At 44.1% G+C, this 16,800-nt stretch overlaps 1 protein-coding gene across 5 annotated transcripts in view; it reads right to left on the bottom strand.

The window, feature by feature from the left end:
* Positions 1-16,800, bottom strand: part of LOC129385713 (uncharacterized) — a 94,284-nt gene that overhangs the window by 26,482 nt on the left and 51,002 nt on the right. For 4 of the 5 annotated variants that reach the window (XM_055072705.1, XM_055072708.1, XM_055072707.1 and 1 more), the window contains 2 exons: positions 1,489-1,589; positions 195-280 (listed from right to left, as the gene is read on the bottom strand). In XM_055072705.1, coding sequence (XP_054928680.1) covers positions 195-280; positions 1,489-1,589 — 187 coding nt within the window. The remainder of the gene's footprint in view (positions 1-194; positions 281-1,488; positions 1,590-16,800) is intronic. The other variant, XM_055072709.1, reaches the window with a different exon arrangement.

Genomic DNA, 16,800 nt, shown 5'->3' with positions numbered 1-16,800 from the left:
GAGATACAAAGAGACGGCTTGCCCTCTGAATTTGTTCTGTCCACTGCACGATTTACTGTCAGTTATGTCCTACCAGCAGGACGAGGATGTCTGCCGTCGCTATTTATCTTAGGAAGCGGTTTCACAGCTCGCACATATTGATAGCCTGTAGACTGCTAACATGAAGTGTAAGTATTGTGCCAGGTTATACTTACTCTCCGCTGCCGGCCCCGTATAACACATGAAAAATGCCGTATGATCCGACAGAAAGGTTGATAGATTCTAGAAAATATTCACTACCCTAAAAAATTATGCAAAAGATAATCAGGACCAATAGTCATATGAGGATGTTTTGGAAGCAGTATTCCAAAGACAAAATTGCAGGTGACCTTGCGGATGTAAATATCATTTACTACCATCAGTCACTGAATTTTGATTTATTTAGTTGTTCCACTAATACACTTAGAGACCTGTTTGCTCATTGACTAACGTGATTTCATCTATTCTTGTGTTTGTTCTATCTAGCTCAAGACTTCTTCTTTTCTTCTGCATTTATCCAGTGTCTTAATATGCTTATCGCTTGTTCATTCTTTGGTGTTGACTCTGTTTGATTGATCTGGCTCAGGACATTTTCTTTTATTTTGCTTTGATCAAGTGTCTTGATTTGTTTATCGCGTCTTTATGCTCTGGTGCTGTCTAGAAGCTGCCTCATATATGGGCCTGCGGACTCGTGAAGCCGCCAAATGGCAGCTTTTTTTCCGTAGCACCCCCATCTGTAGCACCTGATGAAAAATAAAGATTTCATTTGATTTGATTTCATTTGCGAAGGCACCTATTCCATGAAAAAAAAAGAACCTAAAGAAAAGCTTTCCAACTCAGTCATCGCTGTTCGTGGAATCAGCATCCATACTTGTGAGCTTCATTCCCCTTGGTGCAAGAAATTTTCGTGTGGCCTTCCTTGCCTGCTGACCCACGAGCTGTGTTTTTTTTTTCTCGCTCATTTGAGTTCCTTCTGCCTGTCCCTGCCAGGAAAAGAAGAGGCAACTAAGGTCAGTGTCCACAGTGGCTAGAAAAGCCCCGGCCCGGCTCATGAAGGTGTGGCAGCTCTGAGATCCAGCTTCGATCTGCAAACCATCCCTTCAAAAAAAAATATACCTTATAACATTCCCCTAAGAAATGGTACGGCGTATGAATAATGAAATCCGTCAGTACATCCACACAATCACATTTATTTTTCAATATTTAGTTTTATATTCGTTGGAGAACGTGCGGGCATATTGTTACAAATAATGTCTGGCTCTCTATTTGCATAATATTAAATGCAGTCATGTGTTTCCTCTATAGCCACGTCGCCATATGGCGTTAATTAGAACATTAGGGAATGATTGCAGGTACATGCAGTTGATGGTTTAAAATTTATCTCCAACTGACAAAGGTTTTGAAATAGGGTGGGTAGGGGAATAGTGCGGGACAACACTGGGAATATGAAGCCAAGACTGTCATACTTACGAGGCCATCAGTTGGAAAATCTTTTCCCGGCTCATCGTATACATGGATGGATGTCGCGATGTTGTTGTTAGGAACAATTTTGAAATACCATGTTTTAATATCTAAAAAATAACGATTACTCATGAGATGTTGCAATATTTCACATGAAAAACATAATACGTCAATTGCCACAATTCTTAAACGGAAAACAACCTTGAGGCATAAAACTCAAGGGCTCTTGTTGAGACAGGAAGGACAACTTTTTTTCTCTCGTATAATTGACACTCTTCGCTGCAAGCTTGTAAATCAGCTTTATTTTGCGCATTTGAATGTGATTTTGGATAGATATTGTGCGGTAGGTGATGTATACAATACATGTCTATCTATATGGAAGTTGAGTACATGTGAAAGTGACAATCCCTAGAGCGCAAAAAAAGAAAACCAAATTCAAGCATATATATCTCCTCAATACTCATTAACAAGGTAGCGATGACGGCCAGCTTGGCCACGACTGGGATATAAAGTACCGTAAGTTGCAAAAGATGGTATGTGCTCAATTTTAAGAAGTTCCATGCAGCGCAAACAACCACATACAAAGATGAGAAAAACAGACCCGCAGACAAGTAGCGCTTGTGTGGTCTATTTTCTCTCCGCTTTGTTTGATTCTTTCTTTGATGTCCGGAACTTTAATTAATGGTTATAAAAATATAATGTAAATGCTATTGAACTTCGCCTACGTTTTTCAGTGTCGGCGGAGATCCGACTGCCAGAGCATATATGCAGACAGTGTTAGCATATATCAGCGTCTCTTCTTCCTACGAGCTCTAACATTTTCCTGCCCGAGAAGCAGACCAGCACGATGTTTTACGGACGTTAACGGGTTGCACGCAAATTGCTCATTGCTGTAATCTGTGAGTGCGCTGCCTGAACACTTGCACGTCTCTATTATTAAGCCAAATTTTCGCACACCATTTGTACCTGATGCAGGACATGCGGAACTTTCTTATTGCAAAAGCCAGTGTAATCTAGTGCCGTCCGACGTGAAAACAGCAAGTTTTTAACAAGGCATTCTACTGAGGAGAGGAGGGCTCACAGGCAATCACTACCACACCGTGTGGCAGCCAGCATAGAGGTGAATTACCCTGGATGAAACGCTGGTCTAAGCGCTATGACGCCGGGGTAAACTAGAATGAGTTGTGAAGGAACCCCGTCAAGCTGCAGTTCGCTGGCGCGTACCAGAATCTACGTGGGCGTTATAGTTGCTATGCAGGTTCCAACAGTACATAAAGAGCACGTGCTCATAAAAAATAAATGCTTGGTGACAATGTTTATTGACGTACTAGTATACTGTCCTAAATAACGCATATTTAGAGCTCGGAAATTTCGCAGCTGTGAATAAAGTTGCGTGACCTGCCCTATTTAGGCATACATATGTGACTCTAAATAAGTCTTTTTTTTTTTCTGGCATTTTTCATGTTATTGTGCACATACCCATGTCAAGTAAAGTGCGCGAACACACATAACCATTACTTTTTTTAGTAGTTTGCTTTTCTTGCCTTTCTTCTTATCCATGCATTGTGAACGAGGGCCTATTGCTCAGCAGCGGCACATGTTTATTTAAATTTCGCTCACGTTCACCACAATTTGTTATTGTCCGTGACCTGTTGTTGTGACGGTTTTATACTCGTATAGAAGCTATTAAGAGAATAATGACAGTATCTTGTTCCAATGTGCTGCAGCTGACACGAAATAAACAAACTCAGCAGCCCTTAGAGCACGTTCAAATGGCCCAAGGAAAACCGGCCGCTGCTTGACATAATTTAATTAATAACAAAACACAGGCAATTCCTGCACTTCTATTTCTCTTAATGTAATAGATTATAGCAAAACGCTTCTAAAACACAAATGCGCACAGGTTCGCCTTCACCGGGGCTCCACACAGCGATAATTCCCTTCCACGGAAAGTTAGGTCAAGCCCTATGGCTGATTGTATTAACACGTGATCCGACTGTCTATGCAGGGGAACAAGTCCGACGAGAAAAAAAAAAAAAAAACAGTAAACTCTACAGTGCAGCCGGCGGTTCAGTGTTGCTGAATGAATTTTTTTTTTCACAGCTACTGCGTCCTCATGATAAGTGATGAAGGCCGATGTCACGCGTTTTAATTTAATTTTGGGGCTTGAAACGTCAAACAACAATTGGATTTTTCTGCGAATTTTCCTCCACCCACCTTATTGCGGGTGGTCAAGGTACCTAGCAGCATAATACGCCGTATCCCTATGAATATACTGCCTACCTCACCATTTTCGTTAGCCGACCTTTGTGATCGTGCATCGTAAAGTTACATGCCACAGAGGTGACTGGGTATATGTACGGGACTGTCAACTTTCAAGGCACTTAGCAAAAGTACGCAAAAACGCATGTCGCAATCCTTGTAAGCTGCCAAAAGGAGGTGGTATGCAGCATTCTGCTCTCTTGTGGCAAATGTTACGTCGGCCCTACTGGTTGATATGTTAATGACCGTTAGCAGGGGCATTGAGCAAATTTGCAGGCCTTCGCGAGGGGGGGGGGGGGGGTGGCACTTGGCTTATCATTGCCAAATGTGCCCGTGTACTGCAGTGAACCGGGATACTTGCATATTTGCAAGCTTCAAGGTTTAAAAAGAGCGGGCATTGTTTGAAGCAGTTTGTATAAAAATGAAGGAGAAGGTTGAATTACCACCTCATCACTGAATTTACCAAGTAAAGAACAGATATATTTGCTCGATAAGTGTCGAAGACTGCGGATATAAAGAGCGCAGAATTTGTTAGGGCGTGGTTACACAGGTGTCTTTATTCTTGCGCAGATGAGGACTTTCATTGCCGAGGTTAGACAGGATGATCGGCTTTTCTACCGTCAAAGTGCGCTGCGGCAATGTTGTTTCAAATGTTTCTGCGCAGCAACCGCCGTTCGTGTAAGTTTTCCTCAATAAAGCTGAATTGAAGTTCTGCGACTGTCCTCTGTGCATTCTTCCTGTCCCCTGTCCAGAAAATGAGCCGTTATAACCATGTAGTGTCATGCTCGCTACTGCTGTAGCCAATGGACCACTCAGTGCCGCTTCCACGGCGGGTCCCTTCCACGCTGCATGCCACTATCCGCCTCACACCGAATTTTCTGCACTCCAAATCTCTGAGGAAGGTGCCCACTGCGTCCAGTCGCCTCCATTGGATTGCCGTCCGCCTCGTTCACCGACTGTCCATGGCTCTTCTTCGCCGTCGTTTAGCCGTTGCTTAATGAAGGAAACCTATACCTCCTAGCTTCTGAAGGACAACCAGCGCAGTATACACTTTCGGAAAATCATCTAATATTATTATCTTTATATTGGTACTGGGGAGACGTCTCGGTTATATGTGCTAATTTTCTTCGCCACATAAAGAAGGTTCTTACGTCTCACAAACTTAAGATTGCTGCTCACGGGGTGGTATTATTTTGCGGTCCTTGCGCAGTACCCTCACCACCCTATTATCAACAGCTTAATTTTATGGCAACTGCAGGATGAAGGCCTCTCGCAACAATTTCCAATTACTACTGTCCTGTGCCAGTTGATTTAAACTTGCAGCTATGAATTTTCCAAGCTAATTTTCTGTCATCTTCGACTGCACTTGCCATCATTTGGCAATCATTGTGTTAGTGCCATGGTTCACCGCTTATCTGCCATAGGCATTACGTGGCCTGACCCACTCCATTCCTTTCTCTTAATGCCAACTGGAACATCGACTGTCCTCATTTGTTCTATGGTACACAGCGCACTCTTCCTTTCTAATAGCCTTATACCTTACATTTCTCGTTCAAGTGCTATTTACATTGCTCTTAATTTGCTATCCAGCAACTTTATTAACCTGACAGTTCCAGCCCCATATCTTAGTACCTTAGGAATGCAATGATTGTACACATTTTCTACAAGGCAGTTCCCAGCTCAGAGTCAGGGTTTGTTAAGGTCTTCCATGTGTACTCGAAGCGAACTTTGTTCTGTACATTTGTTCTCATGTTGAAGGTCGCACGAGTAATTGACCTCTGTAGACAGAGGTCAATTTTCAGACCCTCGAAGATCACTGCCGAGCATAACGTCTTGTATCCCTCGTCCGACTATTGAACATCACGTTTGCATTCTGCATGTTGTTCTGCAACTCTTCTCTTGGACATTCTCCGTTAATGTTCTCAATCCTCTATTGCAATTCACCTCCACTGTTGATTACCAGGACAATGCCAAATGCAAACTGAAGGATAGATATTCGCCGCCAATTTTCACTCCTATGCTTTCCCTGTCTAACAGACTGAATAGTTATTTTAAGTATGCAGTCAATAGCAATAGTGAGGCTGTTTCCTTGCGTGACCGTTTGTTTGGTAGGTAATTTTCTGCTTTTCTTGTGGAGCAGCAAGGCATCTATTAAATGTTTGTGAGCATTTCCCATGACTTTCACTTATGCCTCGTTTATTCCTTGATACGTCATTGCTTCCATGACTTCGGGAATATCTATTGAATGAAATGTTTTTTTTAGTAATCTATGAAAGCCATACAGAGATATTGATTGAACTGCGCTGACTTCTCTAATTACCTGATTGATAATACGCTTGTGGTCTATTGTAGAACATCCCTCCCTAAAGGCAGCCTTTTGCTTTGTGGAAGTCGTTTATTACCCTAATTCTATAGAAATTTTCTTGGCGAATATCTTATGCAATTCTGAAAGCAAGTTATGGGGTTTATTAGCTATATATTATATTAGCTATATATTAGCTATGGGGTTTATTAGCTATATTAGGTTTATATTCAAGTGAATACTTTGACTTGATTTTCATTCTGGCAATGTTTATTTCATTAATTTCTTCGCGATATCATCCACCTTGAAATGCTCCGCACATTAAGTCAGTAACAAACATCCATCTCACTTACAATGCAGCGACTTCGTTCGCCTACCATCTAAAACAGAGACATCGGTCGAATTGTAACGTTCGTCTGCTATTCCATTTGGCGACAACTACGTGACGCATCTTACTGACGTCCTGCCTACGCACGGTGTCACTGCATCCTACATGGTACTGAGCATTACGGCTAACGGAACCTTCCCTCCACTTGTGATTGGGGACTTCACGAAGCATGTACTTCCAAAGTGTACCTGTAGTCCGAAGTGCGCCTTTGCCTTGTGGAAGGCTTCCATCCTTCCTTCCATCCACAGGATACTACACGCCCGCAGAAGGACGCTCAGTCACATATTGCTTGTGGCAGCCTCGCATTTTGCAGCAGGACCGCCAATGACATTCCGCCTCAGCACGCTGAAGTGCTTTGGCGAGTTGCCGTGTAGTATTGAGAAATTTTTGACGAATGATCCAGTAATCAGCCTTTGGGTGGGACGTCCGTTGTCGCGCGTTGCATATACTTGCAGGCCATGTTCACCGAAGCTGCTCGCCGCAGCTTCGGTGACTGCGACTGGGCAAAGCTTCAATGAGCATGAAGTAAACGCGATGTTTACAACGGATATTTTCGAGCCAGCCTCCGCTCCCTGGGTGCCTCCTGTCATTTTATTCAAATCTAACGAAGAATCCTGAGGCTCTGTTGTGGACTATCGCCAACTGAAAAAGAAAGACGCTTACCTTTACCGTAGATTGCTGATGCCTTTAATGGTCTGTAAGATGCCGGATGCTTCTGTTCTATCGTCCTTCGGTCAGATTATTAGCAGCTTGCTTCACTCCCCATATACGGAGATAAAATCGCTTTTGTAACTCCTGATGGACTTTATCAGTTCAAGGTCGTACTTTTCTGACTTTGTAATGCCTCATGCAGATTCGAGCGAATCAAAGAATCTCTGCTTCGTGGCTTTAGGTGGTATACAAGCCTCTATTATTTAGACGACCTAATTGTGTTTTAGCTTGCGTTCTATACGCAAGTCGAGTGTCTCTCAACGAATGCTGACGTGTTCTGCCGTGCCGGACATGACCTGAATCCATCGAAGCGCCGTTTTGGCCGGCGCTTTATTATGATCTTTGAACATATCGTGTTTGTACAGAGCCGGAGTACTACCTCACCCACAGAAACATCCAGCCGTGAACAACTTCCCTGTACTCAAGTCTTCCCAAGATGTTCGCAGCTTTGTTAGCGTCTGGTCCAGCTTTCACCGGTTTTTCAAAAATTTGCATTGTTTGCGACACCACTCACAGATCTCAAACAAGACGCCATTTTGCTCAAAACACCGGTTTCTCCGAGCTCATCTCATGGATACGAGTGTTTACGGAATAGACTCTGTATTGGCCGTACAGCAAGGTCAAACGAGTTGCGTCCGCGCTTATGCCAGGAGGCTGCTGCCCCCATCTTGCAAAAATTATTCGACTGAAGACGTGCATAAGTCACCCTTGTATGTGCAATATTTCACCACCACCTATTCGGGCGATTCTTCACAGATGTTTCCGACAACTGTACCCTCTGTTGGCTCGCCTCCTTGAAATATTCTTCAGCCAGACTAGCTCAGTCGGCACTGTGCCTACAAGAGTACACCTACGCGGTCTTGGACACGACGGTCGGGCATGGTCGTATACTTCCTGCACAAAAACGGATTGTTGTTGCTGCTATCCTGTGACCGACTGTGACGCTTTGCGCACTAAATCCCTCGAGTGGGTATTTTGCACGAGCCACCTAATATCGGCAAAGACAACGTCGGAAAGTCAAATGAAATGACCTAGCGCCTGCAGAACTTCACCAACTACGCCTTTGTGCGCAGGTTTACTGTGGAGGATGCAAACTTATATCACCATAACCTGTACGCTGACGGCCGAGATCGTTTTCTAGTTATTCCACCGCACATTCGCCCCACAATTCTTCTTGAGCTTCATGATGCCGCAACCACTCGTCGCATTGTTGTAACTCGCACACATTACCATGTGTGCCATACGTTCTACTGGCTTCGCCTATCCCGCTCTGTGCGGCTTTATGCCAGAACCTGCGAGCTCTGTCAACGCTGAAAAAACCGTCTATACTTCCTGCTCGGCATCTGCAACTCATCGACATCCTACATTAGCGCTTCTTCGGTGCCGGCTAAGACCATCTCAGGCCCTCCGCTACATGTTGTTCAGGCAACACTATAGTTGGTCGCTAATGATTGCTTGTTGCGTTATGCAATGACAGGAGCGGTCACAGCCTGCTGTGGTGAAGAGGCAGCAGACTTTGTCCTTCTTCACAAAATTTTGGTACCTGGTACCACACATCAATTGCTGAGAGGCCGATGCCGTTCCTTCTTCTTCACATCATACTCATCACATCATACTTTAATGGGGTCTTAATGGTCATGCTGCTACCACGTGATTGATACCGGACAATCGCAATGAATTCATCTTGCCGCGACATTGCTTCACGCTGCGTAATCTTTGTTTTACCTTTGTAGGCATGTTACCCAACATTACACTCGATACATTTCTTACTTCTACTGCGACTTCAACTACTGAATGTTCACGCGACGTTTTTGCACAGGCAGCATAAGCTTGACATATAGTCCTTAGAAGTCTTGCTGCTGCCCAAGACAATCATACGCGCCTTTACCCCCAACGACAAGGCGACTAACGTTTTGCTCCCGGCGTCCTCGTGCTTCCGTGGTCCCCTTACCGTCTGTTACGTTTCGCCTACGACGCGCGGTATAGCCGGCGCGGATGCAACGGACGCCGGGGCTTCGTTCAAAGCGGCGGACATTTTGGCCCGTTCAGCGCCGCCGATACGCCTCCCCGCCACGTGCGTCCAGGCATGTTTCAGTGCCACGTGTCTTCAAGTGTGCGTGTGTGTGTGTGTGCATGGTGGTGCCCACGCTTGTCAAAGCGCGGCAGCCGGGGAGAGGAGCTCCCCAAGTGTGCAGCGAGGAGGTCTGACCGGCGCAGGCCCGGCGGATGCGTCACTACACTCGTCTCAACATGTCTCTCAGCCTGTCCGTGCCCCGTCACGTGCGCCTCTGACGAGGCGTTCCTTCTTGCCCGCGACTGCGAGAGTATAAAAGCAGCTGCCCCCGGACGCCAAGAGAGAGGCTCCGATTGCTTCCGTTGAGTTACGTGCTCTCCTGTCTCTCCACTTCGGTCGACCTGACCGCCCGCTCTTTTGCGATGCTAGAATAAACAAGTTGTTCTGTTACCCGTCGACTCATGCTTTGCCAGGACCTTCGGATGCTTCCAGTTGTGCCCCAGGCCGCCAGGCCAACGCTACCCTTGGGGCTTGCGACCCATTTACAACAACTCGTGCCAGCGCTGAGGTTCCAACACGTCGTATTATGCTTTCTCGCCACACGAGCCAATACCGCATCCTTCGGCAAGTGACTGACATCACATAAGAGCTTGTGTCTGCCAGTTCAACTACAGGTTTTCCGTTGTCCAGCGACGTCATCCACGTTTCGAGACTCAGTCATTCCCACCCTTCCTTTGCTGCAGTTCTGAGATGGCACCAGGCCGGCACTTCCGTCGCTCAGATCATGTTACGTAGAGCTCGGACATCATGTCGACCCCTGGATTTTGTAAGCCTTACCCATAAAAAGGCACTGCATTACCTGATGAAGACGACGTGCTTCGCTTGATGTTTGCTGAGGTAAATGTTGACGAGTGCTTACTACATTTGTAAATACAATCTGTAAAGAGATTCCTTGTAATGCTTCCACGTAAGGAGTTAACTCCTCTTTTACAATCTGTGCTCCAACGGAACAGTACGGGAAATAGCGCACATAGCTATGTGGAGAAATGGGTGTCTGTTTGCTGTCTCGTTTTGCAAGCAATAAAGCATATAAACATCCGAGCATCTTTCGCGGACATTACTCTGTTGCCACGTATTATGATGAAAAGAGTAGCAGATGATCAAAGATGCGCCATTGTTGGCGCTGTGCTGAGAGTTCTTTCCCAGCAATATATCGACTCTTTAGTGAATACGCGTCTCAGGGCTGTGAGTCAAATAATTCTGTCACATCAGCATGAAAGTTGTATTCGTCAGGCACCCCATACAGCCCGCCCTAGGGCTACCGCAGAATACGAAGGAGCATCCATAATTTTAGCTCTCGTGGAGAAGCATCTTTGTTTCTCTCTCGCAAAAGTTGGAGAATAAATTTTGTACAACACTGTTTGACGTCGCTTGCGCAGTGCAGGCCTTCGCAGTTGCGCCGTAGTAGAGTAGTCGCTACTTACTGCTGCCAGTAGGGAGGCACGCTCTGGTGGTTCGCTGGGTAGAACAAATGATGGACTACCGAAGACTGGGGTCCTGTTTTCTATTCGCACAAGTGCCCTATTTCGACGCCATAAGACAGAAGATTGATTGTGTGTAGACTAGCAGGCACTCAGAAAGGTGAACTCTGCTTTGTAGAGTGCCTGTCTTTTTACTTGATATAACAACGCCGCCTAGGAACTGGCCTGTCAACGCCTCTCCGACAGCAGGTGCACAAGTGTGAACGTATGGGGAGTGATTCCACAATATGGCTTAGGACCATTACAACGCATAACTCTGCGATTAACGCCCGCTCAACATTGCAATATTTTTATCAATGTGCTGTTGCCATATAAAAGCACTTCATTCCTCGACAGCAACTATCGTTAACAGCAGGACCGGTTGACGATCCCCAGGGCCATGGCAGTAAAGGACTTCGAGGTAGTGCAGTACGTAGCGCTACTGCTTTCACCACCGAAATGGGCTGGTATTAATGCTACCGAAAACTTGTAGGGCCAGCAGAAAGCTCCCTTGGCAAGAAAGCGTCTTTATTACACAACTTTAAAATAGTTGAGGGCTGTGGTCAGTATCGAGGGGGAAAGCCTAATTGACGATCGTGAACACGTTCAAGCACTTTACGACCCGCTGCTTTCCTGAACAGTTACAGCCATTGTTGTAAGCGGTGACATAACTTGGCACTAGATATGATGATAATTTCTTTCCTTGTTGTGCTTTTGTTCAACTTGTGAGCTTGCCGTTAAGATAAATAAAAAATTGAAATATAAGCTGTCCTATACGGATTTCTTCGTTCCCGCGCTAGGGTAACCCAGGTGGGCCATAAAATGCAGGAAGTATAACCTCAGGAGACAAAAATGCGGCTAGCACATGACGAACGAGCGTCTACAGTGACGTGGCGCACTCGTTTAGAGGGTTTTACCGCAGAGCATTCAATTCATCTCTACAGTGTTTCCAGCGATGGCCGTTACGCGGCGCTGAGAGTTCCGTTGGCCTAAAGTCTCCCCGCGGCGCTTTCCTCGTTAATTCTCCTCGCCCGCCGGGTGCACGCGCTGCGCACGGCACACTTTTTCTTCTGGCATCCCGCGGGCGGGACGCAGCATTCTATGGAGGCTCGTTATTTTGGGCGGTTCCGCGCCCCAGTGGTCCTGAAAATTTTGCCAAATGCTGATAACAGCATCGGTAAAGCTGAAGGCAACATTTATACAGGGGTCGGCTTTTTTTGTTAAAGCTGTATTAACGGGGTATACTGATATAAAAGGAGGTTTGAGGTGAGTTTATACTCAAATTTTTCTGCCACATGATGAGATGCCTAAATTTGTGCGTCTGATCTAGCATTACTTGTGGCACATCCCCCTGCATGTGGCTTATTAAACCAAAGCTTTAGATCTCTGTTTCAAGGTCGCATTTTGAGGTATGCAAAATATCACGTGTCCCAAAGAAGGCCGGAAGCGAACCACAGCATGTCCAGCCGTGTATAAGAAATAATTATTGATTAGCGAGGTGAATTATTCATTGATTAGTGACTGTATTAGGATGGATTTTGTGATATTAAGATTAAGGTGGATTAAGATAAATCAAGGAAAATTAATGTTGATTAGAGTTGAATAAGGTTCATATAGGTGGTTTAAGGAGAATTAAGCTCCATGAAGGAAGATGGAGGAGGATTATGGTGAAACACGTTGCAGTGCTAAATATTATTGCTTGGAGAATATTGTCTGCAGTACTATATCATAAACACAATCATTACTGATCGCTCAAGCTTCGTAATGAAAGCGCATTGATGCAACGATCTAGGATCATGATGAATCAACAGAAAAAGGTGCCTCACAGAACAATGCTGCTGAAAGGTGGTTCTAAAACGATCGCTATTAAAGCGACGATTCACGGCTTCTGCCTAGAAGTCGATACAATGAGCTAGCGTGCACAATCACGTGAACACCCCCTGCACATTGCCTCTATTCATGATAAAACCAAATAATAATCGTCGCACACTCATAGGTGTGTGGAAGCCCGGTTTAAAGCAAATTCCAAAAATTCAAGGTGCCCTTAGGTATCGCCTAGGAGACGCGAATACGAAAGCTTTGCAAAACCTACTGTAATTAACCTTAATCGACCTCCATCACCCCTAATCCAATTTACCCAAACCCAATTTACCCTCCTTAATGCACTCTAATCGGTCTTAATACTTCTTCATCTACCTCATTTCACCTTTATCCATTCTAATCGACGTTATTACTCTTCATCCACCTTAATCCACCCTATTCTCCCTAATACTCCTTAATGCTCGGTCATGCACCTTGATTCCCTTAATCTACCCGAATCCTTCCTAATGCACCCTAATCGGTTTCAGTACTCTTTCGTCAACCCTCATTCCCCTTATTCCACCCTAACCGCCCTCAATCTTCCTGCAGCCACCATAATCCTCCTTAACAGACCTTAATCCTTGTTCATGCACCTTGATTCACCTTATTCCTCCTTAATGCACCCCAATGCACCTTAATACACCCTAATCAACCTTAATTGAATCACACATGAATCATTATTTACTTAGCTAATCATTCATCTGTTATTCATGGTTGGACGTGCTTTGAATCGCTTCTGGCCTTCTTGCCACACGTGATATTTTCTGCTCACAACGCGACCTTGAAACCAAGATCTAAATGTTTTCGCCCTAAAACTAAAAAAAACGCAATGTGGACAAGCTAACGCTCGTCCCCTGCAATACCACGGGTATACATGGCACTAATTTTTTTCAGGGCCCGCATTCATTGTATGACTGACACACACATCGACGTAAGCTGAAAATATTAGCTCGTCTACAAGCCGCTAATTCACATTTCAGTAAAACAGGCAACGAACCCAGCAATCGCGACAAGTGCGATCGAGAGGCTGTGTCTTCGCTCATAAACGTTCCCAGCTGAAAGCAGAATCTGAAGGGCTGCATTTCTGACTGAATAACAACAGTTCGCGATGTCCGAGGAGATGTAGGCTCAGCAGAATATTAAGCTCACTGCCCACAACCCCATGATTATGCAACGGACAACTTGGCGCAGCAAAAACGCTGATGAGCAGCCCGGAGGAAATGGTGAGTAGGCCGGACTGTCCACCGAAGCGTCATCACGCCATATGAAGACAGAATAAAGAATGAAAATTAATTTATAATGACAATTAGTGACTGATAACATTATAATAAAGATTAGTAGAGGTTATTAATGGTTAGTAGTGACTAATTATGACAACTAATGACTTCTAATGACTTTTAATGAGTCAGAAATGAACAATAAGCCTAATGACGCCTTGTAATGACCACAGTTGATTGAAAATGACTAAACATACCAACTGGTGAGCAGTAATGACTAATAATGACTGAAATTACTTATAATGAATAGTAATGACTATCAAAGGACCAATATATCTAACGGCTACTTGTAACGACTACAATTGATTAGAAATGACCAAAATGCTGAATAATGACCACTAATGACTAATAATGACTGAAATGACTTGTCATGACAACTAATGACTAGGATAAGACCAACATGTGTAACGATGGTTTGTAAGAACCACAACTTACTACAAATGAATAAAATTGCTTAGTAGTGAGCAATAATGACTAAAAGAAAGAAGAGAAAGAGAACCGGCAAGTAGAAAGAGGCGAATGGTAAGAGGAGAAATAGTAGGCTTTCGCCATTCACCTCTTTAAGGAGACCTTATGAGACCCTGTTTTTTTTTGTTCAACTTGTGTTTTTAGCAAATAATCGAATTTATAGTTACGACTCAAAACTTAAATTGGTCAATAGGACCACAAAACATTTTTGTCTCTTTTACGCGGCAAGTAATGTATGCGCATTAAGTGAAGTGCGGCAACCGACGTCAAAACTGAATCTTCTGTTCAAACCAAAGTTGGCGGTTCTGGTCATGAAGGATTACTGAAATACACATAAATAGTGTCCAAGTCACGAGCGTGATGAGAATGAGCACCACGTATTGACAAAGCTGCCGAAAGCTGCCCCATATTCATTCCCACTGTCTTTGAAACGCCCAGATACCCTCTTGTTCCATTTAGCGCTAAATGAATCATCTTCCGACAGCACGGTCATTGTGTGTGTGTACGTGTCAGTGGTGTTTGCTACCATAACACTGCCAATAGAGGTTTTGGTGACGAGAATGGTTTGCTTTTATAGCGATAGCTCTAATTGCCCAGGTACATACCCAGAAAGTGCCTGGTTCTATACTTATGACTTTGGAGCTCAGCGAAGTCAAACTGAGACAGCCTGCCACTACCGGTGGCTGATGCGTACGCCACGTGGGCGATACGTATTCTGAATGCGTGCGACCTGTGATGTGGACAAAATGTGCCGAATGCTGGTAGCTTCGTATCAGCTGTGCTTCCGATGCTTAGTTCGCGTTGAAGTGAGACGCAGCATGAAAGTCAATTCGCTCAGTTTTGCTGCCGTGCCGAGCAGCGTCCCTCTACGTCACAAAAGCAAGCAGAGCCATGCTATCGCTCTACGAACTTGGTTTAACCGCGTTCAACCGCAGCAATTATTTTCATATCCTGTATCCGCGCTGTATGGCTCGTGCATGTTCAACGGGCTTCAATAAAGCGTGTGATATCTATTATCTGTGTGAATGGAGAAGTGAAGTTACATAGCTAAATTACTTGGTTGAAAGGCACCCATTAATGAAATCAGAAAACTTTTTATATCTGTGTTTTTACAACAGCGTCGAAATCGCACTGTGTCACAGCGCCAACGGCATTTAAAATCCAAGCCAAGATACCTGAAGACATGTGCATGGCAATATTTCCTAGATCATTGTGATTCGGCACCTTTATTTATTTATTTATTTATTTATTTATTTGTTTATTATACCCTCAAGGTACGGTTGGACATTCCAGAGGGGATGGGCAAGGTAAATACGGAGGCAAATCACAAAATAGTTGAATATAGAAAAAAATTACAAGTACAAAGAAGCAAAAGCTTTCGAAGAAAGCGTCAAAGCTGAATACGTGGAAGTCAATAAATAATAAAACGAACAAGGAAAAATAAAGAAGGAAGGCAACTGGGCAAAAACATCGTGTACAAAATAATAAGATGGAAAATAGAAACTTGCAAGAGTGGAAAAATTACATGGCGCAACAAAAAAGGAAAGAAGGAAAGAAATAAATGCAGAAAGAACATATCACGTAAATATACAAGCGATATCTTAAAATTATGGTATAAGAGCCGTTATTATACAGAAGAAGCAAGCGCAACATTAATTTATAACATGAAACTTTGAAGTGTGATTTTAAAGTTGTTGCTGTAAGTTATGCTTGTAATTAATGAGGGTAAGTTATTCCCATCTCTGCTCGTTAGGGGAAGAAATGAATATGAAAAGCCGGCTGTGTTGCAATGCGGAAAGTTGACCTTTTGGCGGTGGTGAATGCGAGATGAAATGTATGGTCGCGGTAGAATAAAGATAGAACGCAAATATGCGTTGTGATAAAAGATTTTATGGAAACGACCTATGTGAGATAGCGTTCTACGGGTTGATAACAGCGGGAGGTGTAGGAGAGCTTTCACGTTAGTGACACTCGCAGTTCTTTGGTAGTTGGTGAGAATAAAACGGGCTGAGCGATTCTGTATTGCCTCTAGAGACTGTATAAGGGTGTCATGACCAGGGTCTCATACGAATGATGCGTACTCTAGCTGTGGACGAATGTAAGTTGTGTACAATAAGAGTTTTAGCGATGATGGTGCTAGAGAAAATTTCCGACGAAAGTATCCCAGTGTACGAGTGGCCTTAGAGGTTGTGTGAACAATATGAGTTTTCCAGGATAGATTGCTGGCAGTGAACCGCCAGCTTCGATATGACGTTACACATTCTAGTGGGATGTTGTTTAGCGTATACGTGGCGCAGATGACGTTGATACGAGAAACCCTCATAGTCTTACACTTTATAATTTTTATTTCCATGCGCCACGTGCGACACCACTCATTTATGTTATTGAGATGGTCCTGAATTGCTAGAATATCTGAGGAATTAGTTATTTTACTATACAAGACGCAGTCATTCGCAAATAAACAAATGTGAGAAGAAACGTGAGTGGACAAGTCATTAATATAAATTAGGTATAATAAG

The sequence above is a fragment of the Dermacentor andersoni genome, chromosome 7 (genome assembly GCF_023375885.2).
Source record: "Dermacentor andersoni chromosome 7, qqDerAnde1_hic_scaffold, whole genome shotgun sequence".
Taxonomy (NCBI): domain Eukaryota; kingdom Metazoa; phylum Arthropoda; class Arachnida; order Ixodida; family Ixodidae; genus Dermacentor; species Dermacentor andersoni.
Note: the sequence above shows the minus strand (reverse complement) of the source record. Positions and strands in the feature narration are given on the sequence as shown.